Here is a 16,255-nt window from a genome sequence, read left to right on the forward strand (position 1 = left end):
AATATAATTATTTATATACTTCTTTTTATCGATTTAAATTTTTTAAACCAGTAATTTCATGATGAAAGTATTAATATCTTACTCCAATTTATGATTTTCAGAAGGGTTTCATTTCATAGCAGCCCTAGGGTTAAATGCTGTAGGGTCCAATAATTAGTGACAATGACCGTTAGTTGCGATGCTACACAAACTTTAATTTCATTCATTACCTAGAAAAATTGTATTCCTTTTTTTTACTGATGTTTTGTTACTAAGGATCCGTTTGGGAAACACCAAAAAGTTACTTTTTTTAATTTTTGACTTATAGAAAGTTATATTAATATGTTTGGTACAATTTTTTAGATAAACTTTTAACTTTTCAAAAAGTTATTTAAGAGCTTTTGAAGAAGTTAAAAAATGTGACTTCTTCTATTTTCAAAAGTTATTTTATCACTCTTATTTAATGCACAACTTTAAAATAAGAACTTTTATAATAACTATCCAAACTCAAAATAACTTATTTAAAAGTTATTATTAATAAAAATCTTTATATTTTAAGTTCATTTTTCAAAAGAATTTATTTAAAAAGTTTATCCAAACTGCCCTAAGTCTTGTCTTGATGTGAAATTTGTAAACATTAGAGATTCATAAATAATGGAATTTGAATAGGTATTATTATTAGGACTATAATTTGTCATGATTTTATTATCTATCATGTTCAACACAGGAAACATATGCAATTATAGTGGTGGCTATTGCATAAATCAATGCATGATATTATTTCAATTCTTTAATTCAAATAAAATGGGTGTCTATGTGGAATATCTCCAAATGTAAAAATAATTAATAAATAGATAAAAATTTAGAGTTAGGTGTTATATCTTAGAGTGTAATTAAATGACTTAAAGATAGTTAATTTATCGTCTTAGATGATTTTTTCTTGCAATATCAAAAGTTCGAGTAGAAAACACTTTTATGTGCTTAGGCGGATTAAAAAAGATACGTTAATGGTTATATATAAATTTTATAAATATTTTTTATTTGTCTTATACTGATTTTATTTTTAGAGAATAACATTACAATAAAATCAAACTTTATTAGATATTTTAATTTATACAAATTATAATATTATATTATAAATTTATTTTTTTAAAAAAATTTAAACTCAGAGAAAAAAGTGACGTTATATTATTTTAACAATATAAATGTTCAAAAAATATTCATGATGGCGTATTTTAATTGATTCATGTTATAGCGTAGAGTTTTTTTTAAGTTAGGAGTGAGATTTAAACCCATAATTTTTAGATGAGTATAAAAAGATTATATTATTTGAGTTATAACTTGTTGACGTAGAGTATATTTCAATAAAAAGTAAATATTATTTTTTATAATTAAAAAATAAAAAAAGTATAAAGAGCCAATAAATTTGGTATACAATGTGCACAATAAAAGTAAAATTGAAATTAACATCAAATAATAATTAAATTAATTAATTTTTAATAATTTCGAATTTGAATTTCAAAATAAATGAAGATTTGCAACAGTTATGTACACCGTAAAAGCGACTTCTCTCTCCTTGGCTACAAGCAACAAATGCTACCGCCGCTCAGACCACAGCCCGACGCCTCCCAGACCACGACCCGACGCCACGCTGCCACCGCCACGCAGACCACGACGAGATGCCGCCCTGTTCATCGCGGTCGTCTGAGCATCCCCGTCGCGCACAAAGGTGGTTCAGGCCGACCAAACAACATAGTATCTCTTTGCAAGCCTTTCTCCCTTTACCGTTGCATTGCGCACAAAGAGAGGAAACAAGTATGAAGAAAGGGGCGGGTTCCAACTTCCAAGTTCAAACTCGGAGTGTTGGCATCATTATTGCTTCGGAAATGGATTTATGAGAGAGTGGATGGCGGTGGATTTATGAGAGAGTGGATGACGCCCAACAATTTTGTGGAAGATCGGATCCCTTCGCAGCCTTCCTTTCTTTTTCGTCGCCGCGGCCACGTCTGGTTACTGCGCAACCTGCAATTATTTAACGCTGCACTCCCTGGATCTCGCTGCAACCGCAACCAAGCACAACTGAAGTCTCTGTTGGTACACCGTGGTAGGAAATCCGAAAATAGGAAGTCCCGTCGCGCAGCTCGGTGTTGAAGATATCAAGAAGGTGAGTGCTTTGTTTATGAATTTAGATATCGGATGTTCAATCCATTAGGTATGTAGATGGTTATTTTAATTTTTAATTGGATGGTTATTTTATTTGATTCAAATTAATTATATATAATTAACAAATATTGGATGGTCATTTTACTAGGTAATCAGATGATTATTTTAATAACTACGTGGATGGTTGTTTGATGACCGATAAGGAAACTTTTAATGCCGGAGAGGTGGGATGATTGATGAGGGTGATGTAGCAGACGGTTTAGGGGGAAGAGTGTGTGTTTGGGTAAATTCTTTTGGTAAATTAGGATTGTGATGGTTAATTTTTTGAAATAATTGATTGAGTTTTTTTTCTTTGTATTGAACCAAATTCAAAATCCATTGTACACATTGTCAAGATTCTTTATTGTCTTTCTAGTGAAGTTCAAAACAAAAACATCATACAATCTTCACCATTCAAAAAAATTCTCATTCTAATTATGTGATGTGATGAGTCAAAAAATGTAACTTGGCTCCTATGTATGTTAAGTAATGAGTTCTGCTAAATAGATAATAGGGATGCAAACAATATGAATAATGAACTGTATTCTAAAACCCAATAATTATAAAAGAAAATCTAAACCTAATTATTCATTCCTATTTTTACTTTCACCTTTTACCTCCACTAAATCTTAATTCATCATTTCCAGCACCGTCTTTTTTTGTACCGTTGTCTACCGTCGTTGATCACGAAGCTTCTTTGCGCTGTCGTCACTGCGCCTCTATAATATGCTGCTGCTCCACCTACATGGTTCACCATCTATCATTGTCCAATGCCGCACCGTTGCCTCTCCTTCCATGCCGCGCCGCCATCTCTTCCTCTTCTTTCGTGCACTGCTACTCATCCGCTTTTGATGAGGCCCGCGAAGCGCGCGCCTCTTCCTCTACCTCGCCGTGCCTGAATCTTCGTTCCACCACTGTCCTGACACCACATTTGGCCAAACCTCTATGCCGCACCATCAAATCTTTTCTATCTTCTATTGTGTGTCGCTAGTCTTTGTTCACTCTATTGATATACAGTAGATCAGTATATAGTTAGGATTTTATATTATATAGTATGTTTCTTTTCTTGTTATTAAACTGGAGGTTTTTTTCTATATACACCATATATTTTTTTTCTATCCATATTGAATATATGCAAGGTTGTGAGAACCGGACCGGTCAATAAACTGATGAGGTCACTGGTTTACTGGTTCGACCGGAGTTCAACCGGGGTTGAACCGGTTTAATAAAATATTAAATAAAATTATTAAAAAACCTAAAAATAATTTTAAATATATAAATTCAATAATTTCTAACTTAATAAAATTTAAAATTTCACATAATAAGTTATCCATAACTTAATATTAGAGGTTCACAAACAACTTCAAACATCAAAATTTATAAAAATGCACATAATGACAAACCCATAATGTTCTACATTCAAAAGAAATAATTACTAGCAAGTTTTCAACTAATCAAAGGTGCAACTCATCAAAAATCATAATTATTATTAAGTGTTCCAATATCTCCATTATAAACAGGTAATCCAAAGCCACCATCATCAGAAGTACCACCAAAAGATACTGTATTTGAAGAATCAGCAACATTAGGCAAATCCATGTAATCCAGATAAACATGAAGCAGCAACCAAAAATCATGAAGTAGCAACCAAAATCAGTAATCTACCATGAACAAATAAATAATTTAGCAACCAAAATCATGAAGCAGCAGCTCATTTCATCATGAACAAATCATGAACAGATACCAAATCATGAACAGATACTAAATCATGAATCCAAATAACAAAACATGAACACATATAACAAAACATAAATACAGACTTAACAAATCATGAACAGAAAAATTATAAAATCAAGTACAAATAATAAAATCATGAACAGATACCAAAATCAAAGACCAGAAAATAACTTCATAAAATCATGTAATTCAGATAAACATGAAGCAACAACCAAAATCATGTAATCCAACATGAACAAATAAATAATTCAGCAACCAAAATCATGAAGCAGCAACTCATTTCATCATGAATAAATCATGAACAGATACCAAATCATGAACAACAACTCAAACAAAATTTTTCTGATGACCTCATCATGAATCCAGATAACAAATCATGAACAGATACTAAATCATGAATCCAGATAACAAAATATGAACATAAATAACAAAATATGAACACAGACTTAACAAATCATGAACAGAAAAATTATAAAATCAAGCACAGATAACAAATCATGAACAAATCACAAGCTAATAAATCATAAAATCAGGCACAGAAAATCAGAAGGCAGCGAGGTGGAAGGAGGAGGCGACGATTAAACAGGAGGCGAGGTGGAAGGCAGAGTATTACCGACGGCGAGTAAGGGCGACGAAGTAGGAGGCGAGCTTGGCGACGACCAATGAGGAGGGGAGCTCGGCGACAACGAAGAGGGGCTGTGGGACGGCGAAGAGGGGCTGTGGGATGTGGGATGTGGTAGCGATGGCGGTGGGATGCGGTAGCGATGGTGGTGGCTATGTGACGGCGAAGAGGGACTGCTCCATCGTGGGTGGCTATGTGACGGTGGGTGCTTTCTCTTCTGCCCGTGATGGCTATGGTGTGCTTTCTCTTGTGAGAGTGTGAGACTGAGATTAGGATTAGGGTTCCTTGCGTTTAGCTTCTGTTTTTTCTTTCAAAACGACGCCGTTTAGTAGTTTAATATCGAAATAAAAAACCGTTAAAAAACCAAACAATTCTCCCAATTCATCGATTAACTGACGGTTCAACCGATTTTCTTATTGGTTTTTTGCTAAATAGTTTCTGACTTTATCCGGACCGACTAGGTGATCGGTTTCCAATTTTTTCAATTGAACCGGACAGTCCAGTTTAATTTTCAAAACCATAAATATATGACTTTTTTTATACATTGTTTTTTTTTTTTTTCATTATTATACTGGATGTTTTTTTTAATACGCACCTTGCGTCAGAGCAAACTGCGGAAGCAGAAATGAGACGCGGTGTGACGATGTGATGAGAGAGAACTAGACGTAGTTTGCAGGTGTGTTTAAACAACCAAGTTTGACGGGTGTGATGTAATAATGGCAAAGGATCAGATTCATGAATGAATTTAATTAGTCTTACTCTTACTTTTGAATTCGGGTATATGCATATTATATTCCACGTGATTAAGAATTAATTGATGTTACTACTACATAATCAGTCAGCCATTAATGACTTAATTCTTAAAATTAAATCAACTTGCTTTGGTCAAATTCATCGAACTTATCTGGGAAATAGTTTAGTCTAAAAAAATAGTATGATCTATTTTTTTTTTAAGAACTATATGTAACATGATTTATAACCTTTGAATGAATGGATATCTTCGTTACCACTTTTAATTAACTTATTCAGTCCTCATAAAATCCGTATGCAAAAGATGAAACTAACGATTAGGAATCTAATTATTCATATTATTTTTTCTTAAATCGATTTATGTTTTTAAAAGAAATAGTATCATAATATAATATCAAAATTTTATATTATATTTAAAAGGTTTAGATAGAATTTGATTATTAATAAATCTCAAAAGAAAAAAAATTAACATAAAATAAATAAATAAAAGAAAAAAATATTTATACAAAAAAAAATTAAATAACTTTAAAACAGATTCTTACTTAAAAAAAATTAAATATATAACTATTTATATTTTTTTTTATCAAACTTAAATATTTAAAAAAAGTAGTATCATAACATCAATAAATATCAAATAGAAATTTTTAGTTCTATGTGAGTTAATTAGTTAATTAGATATCGAGAAAGTTATTAGGCTTATCTCTTGTCTTGAGTCATATTCTTATATAGTTGGCTTATACATCTCATCCACTACTTAGACTAATTGATGAACGAATTTTTTGAAATTTTTGCAACAACTTTTTCCCCTATTTTATTATCACTCTATTATAGTATTATTCATTTGAATGTTAATATGGTATTAAGAGCCTTCTGTTCACTAGTACTTTTACATCCATATATTTTTTCATTTTTAAATACTCAAAGAATATCTCACTCTTATATGAGTAAAAAGATTCCATAAAGTTCGTAATTTATTTAGTATTTCTGTACTCCCCATTCTTATATAATGACAAAAAATAAATGAGATAAAATCTTATCATCTATTTTGATCAATAGCTAATAACGGCGGCTACATTAAATTAAGGTAGAAACTCAGGTGCAGTCGATTTCACGTAAATTTGATACCTAAAAGCCGTTAAATAATTTGACTGTTTTGACTAAATTTTCATCTAACGACTCCCAATTATCAACTTCACGTGAAATCGACTGTACCTAAATTTTTACCTTAAATTAAACATTTGATGGACATTATGCATTAATTACTTTTTGGACGAAGTCGTACGCTTCCCTCCGGTTTTTATTGAAAATCAATCGCTATTCGATTTAGCGACCGATTTTTGAACAAGGTCACCAAATCCTCATAAAAAAGTATCGGTCACTAATATAATCGGTCGCTAAATAGGGACCAAATTTTCCGTCGCTAAATCGATCACTAAGTAAATCAGTCTAGTGACCAACTTTTCAGTCGCTAAATCGGTTGCCATAAAATTAGTCGCTACTGCCTAATTTAAAAATCTAAAATGAGTCGCTAATTTCTGAACTAAAAATCTAAATCAGTCACTAAATCAGTTGTTGTTTCTGATTTTATAATTGTAGATTTTTACTACTTTTACATTTATCATTATTAAAACTTAATTTTCATAAATAATTATATTTTCACAAAATATAAAAAGAATCGAACATAGATCAATTTTTTAAATAAATATAAAAAATATTCACAATTTCTACATAGAAATATAAAATTTAAAATATTAAAAAATTTTAAATACATAGAATTTATGATCTACAATCTAGACTAAAACATAATATAAACAATTTATGAACAACATATATTAATATCTACTTAAATCAAACAACTGTATCTATCTCAATTTGTACATTCCATTATAACTTAAACCTTTTTTAAGTACACTATGTTTTTTCATGATTGCAGGATCTTCATTCAGCAATGATAACAACTGCTTTTACTATAAAACAATATATCAAGATTTAAATGAAAAACAAAACAAGAACATTAAAACAATATATCTTCCTCCATTGACCAACCCCCTTTATTGAAATCAGAATTCAAGTGAACCATCTGGTTAATTTATAAACTTGTTCTTGAAAATTATAATCAACACAAGACAGGGGTCAATAAAATTGCATATTTAAAAACAACAGTCACTGTATCTTGTGCATTAAAGGAAGAGAGAGAAAGAGAAAGGGGCACATTACATTCTCTGAGCTTTAATATAAATGCTACCACCAGAACCTCCACCACCCTTGATCCCACCGTCACGTCCATTCGCCAAGAGATCCGCAGAGACTTCAATGGAATCTAAATTTTATATTAAAGTGAATTATCAAAACAAAACCATCTTGAATAAGCCATGATCATAATTCAAAATTCAAATAAACAAAACAAACCTCACCTCCTAAATTACTAAATTGAAACAGAGCTGACGTGTGAGGAGAGAATAAAAAGAACAGTAAAGAAGCTTCAAGATTATGCTATGTGTAGAAAGAGATCTCAATCTTTTACTCTTACAACTAACTAAACTAACTTCTAGATAAATATGGAGCTAACTAACAAAGAGATATATTACAAATTTAAGTTTCATAATAACTCAGTATATTCAAGATTTTTTTGCAGAAGAAAAAAGAACAAAAAAAAAACTATCATAAATCATATTTGCAGGCTCATGTGTTCTTTTAATGAGAAAATCTAATTAGCAGATTTCTGTGGTTAGAAAAAATTCTAAAATAGATATGATGAAAAAGTCCTAACAGAATGGATCAGAATTTGGATTAGGGAATAGAGTACCTACCTGAACAAATTGAACAAATGGAGGTTATCGGAATAAATTGAACTCAGAAGACGACTATGATGGCGCTGCAAGTTTGGAAGACGACAATGACGGCTGCAAGTTCAGAAGACGACGGCGATGCTGCAAGCTCAGACGACGATGCCGGCACTGCGAACTCAAAAGACGACGACGTCGCGAATAGAGAGGGTGTTGTGTTGTGCGGTGCTTCCAGCAGTGGTCACATTCGTGGTGGAGGGGGAGAAGTGTAATTTAGTGAGGGTAGTGAGGTTGTGTTAGGGTTAGTGAGGGTAGAGTAATTTAGTAATATTTTTAAATTAGCGACCGATTTAGTCACCAATTAGTTATAACGTTATTATGAAGCGATCGCTAAATTGGTCACTAAGTTAAAAATAATGACTGATTTAGTGACCAATTCCTTTAAATTAGTATCTACCCTTGGTTGCTAAATCGATCGCTATTTTAACTATTAGCAACCGATTTAGCACCACCAACTTAGCGACCGAGTTAGCGACCAATCTTTTTCACCTTAATTATCTATTGGTTGCAAAATCGATCACTAAATTAAAAAATTGTGACCGATTTTGTGACCAACAATTCCAAGTGTTACTTCCTCATTTTGATTGCTAATTCAATTGCTAAGTTAAAAAATAGCGATCGATTTTAGCGACTAACTTTATGTTACTTAAAAAAATTTTATCGGTTGCTAACTCAGTCGCTATTAGTGACCGATTTAGCGACCAATATTTTTCCAGTCCTTGAAATACTATATCAATTACTAAATCAGTCGCTATTGACAACTAATTTTTTCGGTCACTAAAATCAATGCTATTCTAAAACTTTCTTGTAATACATCAAATGGTTCAAACCTTCTATTAAACTTAGCTTTCATATAATATGACCCAATATTTCCTTCTGAAATTTGGTTCAATAAATCAAACCCTGAAATTTTACATTTTTACATACTTAGTTGATAACTTTTGAATCAAACAAAACCTTATCATATTTTAAATCTTAAACATTTAAATTTTATTATTAATTATAATTTAAATTGAGATTCATTGTATATGATCTAATTGGCTTGTTATTTTTATTGTCTAGCAATAGTTTAAATCGTCAGTTAATTTTTTTCAACAATTAAAAACTTTACTAATTTGAACAGTGAATTTAGCAACAGTTTTGGATTGCCGTTAATTATATTTGTCCAAGATGATTAATGCGAGTATATTTTTATTTCTATAATTAAAAAAGTAAATTTATATTTCTTATTACTATTGATTGATTTCGCTTTATAATTTAAATAGTCAATTATTGTTCGAAATAGTAAAGAAATAAACTAGAGTTTGAGAATTCTATATAAAATAATAATTGAATATGGAGTAGTGGGAATTTATTAATAACAAAGAAATGATAAGAAAATTAATTAATTATGAAACAATTACATTTTTTTATAAGAAATTTAAAACTACAATGACCTATATAAAATATTCCAAATCTTAAAATATCTTCTAAATTTTATTGACACTAGCAACTAACAAATTTGAATAAATAAATGAATAAATGAAATCAATAGAATCAAATAACGATTTTATCAAAACTTAGATGAAGAAATGACTCTATTTAGTAGTAGATGCTTTCTTAGTGTGAGGGGATCTCATGTCACGGAGTCTCCTCTCGTGTGAAAGTATTTTTGCGAACCTGAAAAAAAAAAACTCAAATTTGTTAGTAATTAATATTATTATCAAAATTTGAAAAAAAAAAAATCAGTAGTTGAATCTTGATGAGCTTTTACAACCGTATATTTCCACGTTATAAAAAATAATTAATTTTTAAATTTATTATTTAAAAATTTATTTAAATACATAAATTTAATTACATAACTATATAAAACTCTTATGATTAGTCTATTAAAATTAAATTTATCATAAGGATGTATTTTTTTCCTTCCTAATAATTATACCTTTTGAGGGCTTCTTCATTGGTTCCTCCATTTCCAATTGGTTCAATTTTACCATTCTCTAAATTCATCCTAGAAACTGGTTTCTTCAACAAATTTTCACCAATTTGGCAAAGTCTATCCAAATTCTCCTTAGTAGCAATGTCAACTGAAGAATCATTTCCAATCAACGTGTCATCCTGCAATATACATGATGTTGAAAAATATTCAATCACTTATACTTTATATATTGGTTTAATTATTCCATTGATAAAAAAAAAATTTAATTGAATTTTAAATTATTTTTAATTTTTTAATTAGGTTATTTTTATATAAAAATATTAAAATTAGCAAAATATTTTTTCTAAAAAAATATATAATTAAAAATCTAATTAAGTTACCTTCAATTTACAAAAAAATATTTAATTAACTCTAATATTTTTATATTAGAAATGATATAATTATAAAATTAAAAATAAATTAAAAAAATATAAAAACTTAATTATAAATTTAGTAAAATTGTAGAAATTAACAGAAAAATTAAACCTTATATATTTAATAATACTTGATGATTATCAAAAAAAAAAAAATAAAGAATTATATATATATAGTTAAAAATTAGATTAATTACCTGAATTCGAAGATAATTGTGTTCTGAATGAAGTGCTCGAGTAAGAGTAGCTAAATGGAAATCAACCATATCAGAACTTGATTGAGAGAAAACATCAATTAAAGGAATGGAACCACTATGAGTTAGCCAATCTAATAAACCCCATTTAGCTGTCATTTTTGCATCCATTTTTTCTTCATTTTTGGCTGTCCCAGTCCCTATTGAAATTATTAGGAATCGACTATAGTCTGAAGGCTTTATTGGAAAGAAATCAGCATTCTGGTTGATTATTTGCTTTGTTACTTGATTCATAGCAACTAGAGTCTACATTTAAAAAAAAACAAGTGAGAGAAAATTAATTTTCATAATTAATATTTTTATATATTATCAGCATAAAAAAATTTACATAAATAACTAATTATGTATTATATTATCATATTAACAAAAATAATCAATTTTTAATTTTACTATTTAAAAGATTTTCTAAATATATAAATCTAATTAGATGATCGTCAGTATATTAAAATTAAATTCTAATAATAATAATAATATATACCGGATTATTGGCACAAACACCACCATCAATGAGGTTGAATTCATGCACATTATTTCCTTTTGGATCTTTGTTGGTGAACTGGTGAGCAGGGAGATAGGTTGGTGCAGCTGATGTGCCAATGCATATGTCTGATAATTTTGCATCCAAGCAAGGCGAATTCTTAATCTGCATCAATAATAATTTTCAGATCTTATTAATTTGATACGTAGTTTAATTTTGGGTCATGGAAAAATAATAATTAACTTGTTCTATGTATATAGTAAACCCTACCTAATTCCTTTATTATTAATTAATATTCAGCGGAATCATTAATGTAATTATACCCAAATTGAAATAGCAACCCTAGTTATTATTTTCTTCATTTGTGTTTCATGTGTAATATTATATAGTTATTAATTGTATCTCTCTGACATTTTTACAAAAAATAAAATTAAAATAAATATTAAATAGCCAACATAAAATTATTTATAACTAAGTCATAAAATCATTTTTTCTAAAAGTTTAAACAAATAAAAAGAATAACATGAATATTTATATCTTTAATATATTTTTCAAGTAATTAAAAATTTATTTTAAATTTTACTTTATTTGTTATAAAGACTTTTTTTTCTTTTTATTTATCTGATGCTATTTTCTTTTTTTTTGGATTTATTAAGGATCAAATTTTAGATATTTCGAATATAAAATTTTGATATCACATCATCGAAATTATTTTTTTTCAAAAATTTAAACTAACAGAAGAAAGTAACATAAATAACTATATCTCTAACAAGTTAATTATTTGTATTAGTATAAACTTTTTTTTTAATTAATTACTAATACCGCTGCTGCCAAAAAATTATTGTTAATTATTTTTGGACGAAGAACAAGATTGTCTTTAAGCTACAGATAATGATAATTAGTATCATTAGTGGAAACACAGTCATTCTTATCTTTATCACATTATACTATATATTATATGTCAATAATTATTCAGTTGAGATGTTGATGTCATTTCATCACAAGATTCGTATTATTATTAGTCAACAACAAAAAATCTAATTTATTCAAGGAATAATAGTAAAAGAACAAAAATTATATATATATAATATATAGCAGCCATGCATGAAAGTTGGATGAAGATTCCTTTTCAACACTGAAGACCAAATAGAGAGACTTATAGATCCAAAAAGTGAGAGAGAGAGAAGAGAATGAAACCTGGTAAGATGAGAAAATAGTTGGTTGCAAAGTTTTGATGTCAAAGGTGGGAATAACAACATTGGTGATGGTCTCATGCAAACGAATGTCTCCAAGTTTCTCTTTAACCACTCCATGCAAATATTTTCCATCATATTTTGGTCCTCCCAATTGTCTTATTACCTTTGCCATTAATGTTCCACGGAGTCCTCTATAAATAACATTCAACCCCAAAAGCTTAGTTATTAAACTTGGCATAGTAATTGACTAAGTCAAAATATTAGGTTATTAGGTCAATCATAATATAAACTATTAATTTAACTTTTCTAATTTAATTTCAACAAGCATCTATTAAAATAGGTGAAAATTCAGATGCAGTCGACTTCACGTGAAGTTGATAGTTGAAAGTATGAAAATTTAATCAAATCAGTCAAATTATCTAACAGCTCTTAGTTATCAACTTAACGTGAAGTTGATAGTTGAGAGTCGTTAGATAAAAATTTAATCAAATCAGTCAAATTATCTAACAGCTCTTAGTAATATTGGATTGATTTTTATAGTTCTTTATCATATAAAAATAAAAGATTCGATGACAAAAAAGATTCCGACTAATAATTGGTTTTTTTCGGGAAATTATTGAAGAAAATATATATTTAGAGTTTAATTTTGATGCATTGAGTAAAACGTTTTTACACAATCATGCAATCACATCCGTTCTTTTGAATGAAGAAAAATATAAAAAATAGTTATTTTTGCTGATGTGTCATTACGTAATTAGATGCACGTATAAAAGAGTACATTAAATTAAATTCTTTTTAGAATATAGAAATACAATATAATTTAAACTATTTGATAGAAACATTAATGTTAATTACTTACCTAGGTTGTGGAAAAATATTTGGGCAGTGTTCCATGTAAAAGGGTTTGATATCCTTAGCGGCAAAAAGTGGACGGTTATGTTTATCTGGAGCAGTTAACATAGCAGTTACAAGGCCTCCAGTGCTTGTTCCTGATATCACATCAAAATAATCTGCAAGCCTCACATCTTCACCATCCAACTCCTACATATAAATATAATGCAAGAACTATCCAACATCAATTTTGTTCTTTTGAAAGATTAAGAGATTAATTTTTATAGTTATTTTTAGAAATATGGTTGAAATTCATCAAGATTCTATCTTATTGGTAGTAATTAGGTTTAAAATATTTTTTTAAATAAAAATAAAATTATAGTTATTACATAAAGATATTTTCATGTAAAAATGATAATTAAAATATTAATATTATGTTAAATAATTTAGTCAAACATATCAAATTATCTAATAATTTTTAACCATTATCTTCGTACGAAAGCATATTCATGTGAGTAAATAAGTATTGGTACACTTAAAATTAGGGTTTTTAATTTCCTTTGATATCTTACCGAACTCTGGTTAAAAAAGTAATTAAGAAAGTATAGCTACAAGTTTATTAATTAAATTTCATACCTGAAGTTGTGATTCAAGGAAATTAAGAATGGTTGCTGGGATAAGTCCCCTAATACCACCTCCATCAATGCTGAGGATGGTAATTAAATTTCCATAAGTTGGGGGCTGAATTTGATCAATGGATGATTTTGATCTCTCCATGTATGATATAACACTTGTCATGGTTAATTAATTGGAATATAATATACACTATCTTGAAAGTTATATGTAAATATCAATAATGCCTAAGAGAAAAGCTAAAAGAAAAGAAAACAAGCTAAGCTAGCTAAGGTAGTTGTATAGTAGTGTTTGTAGAAAGAATGAATGAATGAAAGAAAAAGAAAGATTAAAGTTTTGGTATGATGATTGTTATGAGGAGATAGATTGGTGTGGTTAAGTGCCTATTTATAGTTGCAAGGTTCCATGAACTTGATTTGGAGTCAGTCCAAAATTCAAAGAGCAATCAATTTCCGAGTGAAGACAAAGTCAAGGGCCAGAAAGTTGAAGATTTTGTTGAATTTTCTTGCATGGTGTGCATGGATATAAATGCTTATGCGTTACACAATATGCATTCACTATTGGCAAACAAATCCATACCCAATATTTGTAACATTCATCCATATCCAATATAAATTTCGAAAAGTATACGTAACCAACAACATTTTTGAATAATGTGTGAACAATGTGAATTAATAGGGTTAAAAAAGTAAATTTAAATTAGTAGCATTAAATTAGGGTGTAATGTATTTTTATTTGATTAGTGATTGTTTATGTTGTTTAAAATAGTCATTGTTTACCTAGCACTCTTCTATAAATTTTGGTAGAAACTCAGGTTTAGTCGATTTTACGCGAAGTTGATACCTGAGAACTGTTAGATGATTTGACTGATTTGACTAAATTTTTATCTAACAACACTCATATATCAACTTCACGTAAAGTCAATTTCACCTGAATTTTTACCATAAATTTTTTATTACCTACATATCTTTAATCCGAGGTAAATTTGAGTTTTATTTAACTAGTTTATGTAATAAATAAACCCTATTTCTAGTAATACATGATTTAGTCATATTATAACAAGAAAATTAAGAAATAAAGTTCTCCATTAATATTTCTATTAACATATTCAACTTGAACTACAAATACAATAATCCGACAGAGAAAATAGAAATGTACGTCTTGATTCAATTAAGAGTTTGAAGTTTCTTACACGGTTCAAAATATAATTTATTGCAAACTAAATTGCCAGTTGCTACACAGATCAGATATACGGCAATAATCGAATGCATAATTTTTTTTAATTAAAGACTAAATATTAGAATTAGACAAACTTTCATTGGAGAAAGTTGTGGCAATTGTGTGTTTCATTTTTTTTCTACGTATTTTTTAATTTGACAAGTTAATAATTAATTCGTCATAAATTTAAATTTTATTTAAGAGTGTTATTTTTTTTAAGCTAAGAATAAGATTCAAATTAAAAACCTCTAAATAAAAGTAAAAAATTTATATTATTTAAAAATATATTATTAATCAATAACTTGTTATATATATAAAATGAGAGTCAAATTTCTAATATTTATAGACGAATGAATTAATCACTTGTATTAATATAATTGGACAGATTTTCAAACACTAATTAATTATTTATTCATAATGGTGCATGTTGAATCTTCTTACTTGTTAGTGTATGAATATTAGGTCTGAAAATTTGTTGCGATTTACATGACCACGTGTGGTCAATGCATATCATTACCTGGCAATTTGGTGATATGATGACGTGACCTATATAAATTTTGTTCATGTATATTTTCCTCGTTTTAAATAAGTCTTTCTTGTAACCAATTTAAGTAGATTTAGTGATTAGTTTATTAATTTATTTAAATAAATATTAAAAATTTAAATTTTATTTTATGTATGTAATAATTTATTAATTAACAATAAATTTTTAAATAAAATTTAAATCTGTGACGAATTAATTATTAATATGCTAATTAAAATTTAAATTTATGACAAATTAATTCTTAATCTATTGAATCGAGAATATTATAAAAAAATATTTTTTATATAAATAAAATATAATTAGATTGTTTTTTATTTGTTTTTATACTGAATTTTTTAGTCATCATAAATCAAATTCTAATTTTTTAAATCATAAAATTTAATATTATATTATAAAATTATTTTTTTAAAAAATTTAAATTAATTAAAAAATACATAAATAATTATATCTTTAATATAATATCGATTTTTTTTTTCACTATGAGTTTTGTTTTGTTTTGCTTTTCATATTAGAAGTGCTCGGAAAAGTATAGGTCTAATAAATAATCCCAGGATGGTTAGAAAATAGTTGCAATTTGAAGACATTAATTGCTCATACTAGAAACTATAGTCATGCCATAATATTTATTATTAAT

At 28.2% G+C, this 16,255-nt stretch overlaps 1 protein-coding gene across 1 annotated transcript; it reads right to left on the minus strand.

Annotated features, from left to right (window-relative positions):
- Positions 1-9,565: 9,565 nt before the first annotated feature.
- On the minus strand, positions 9,566-14,192 carry LOC130936416 (patatin-like protein 2). Its single transcript, XM_057866480.1, has 7 exons — positions 13,863-14,192; positions 13,255-13,436; positions 12,397-12,586; positions 11,200-11,364; positions 10,665-10,967; positions 10,058-10,233; positions 9,566-9,795 (listed from the first exon to the last, which is right to left on the minus strand). Exons 1-7 carry the CDS (start codon positions 14,022-14,024, stop codon positions 9,714-9,716), a joined length of 1,260 nt encoding a protein of 419 aa, XP_057722463.1. The 5' UTR covers positions 14,025-14,192; the 3' UTR covers positions 9,566-9,713.
- Positions 14,193-16,255: the final 2,063 nt, after the last annotated feature.

This window comes from Arachis stenosperma, chromosome 6 (assembly GCF_014773155.1).
Source record: "Arachis stenosperma cultivar V10309 chromosome 6, arast.V10309.gnm1.PFL2, whole genome shotgun sequence".
NCBI classification, from domain to species: Eukaryota; Viridiplantae; Streptophyta; class Magnoliopsida; order Fabales; family Fabaceae; genus Arachis; species Arachis stenosperma.

Bases quoted from the DNA above. Each gene is read 5' to 3' on its own strand.
- LOC130936416 (XM_057866480.1), bottom strand. From the start codon at position 14,024: ATGACAAGTGTTATATCATACATGGAGAGATCAAAATCATCCATTGAT. The intron at 11,365-12,396 runs GTTTCATTCTCT...TTATTGATGCAG, and splicing joins CTATTTTCTCATCTTACCAG to ATTAAGAATTCGCCTTGCTT. The intron at 9,796-10,057 runs GTATAATTATTA...TTTTTTTTTCAG, and splicing joins AATGAAGAAGCCCTCAAAAG to GTTCGCAAAAATACTTTCAC.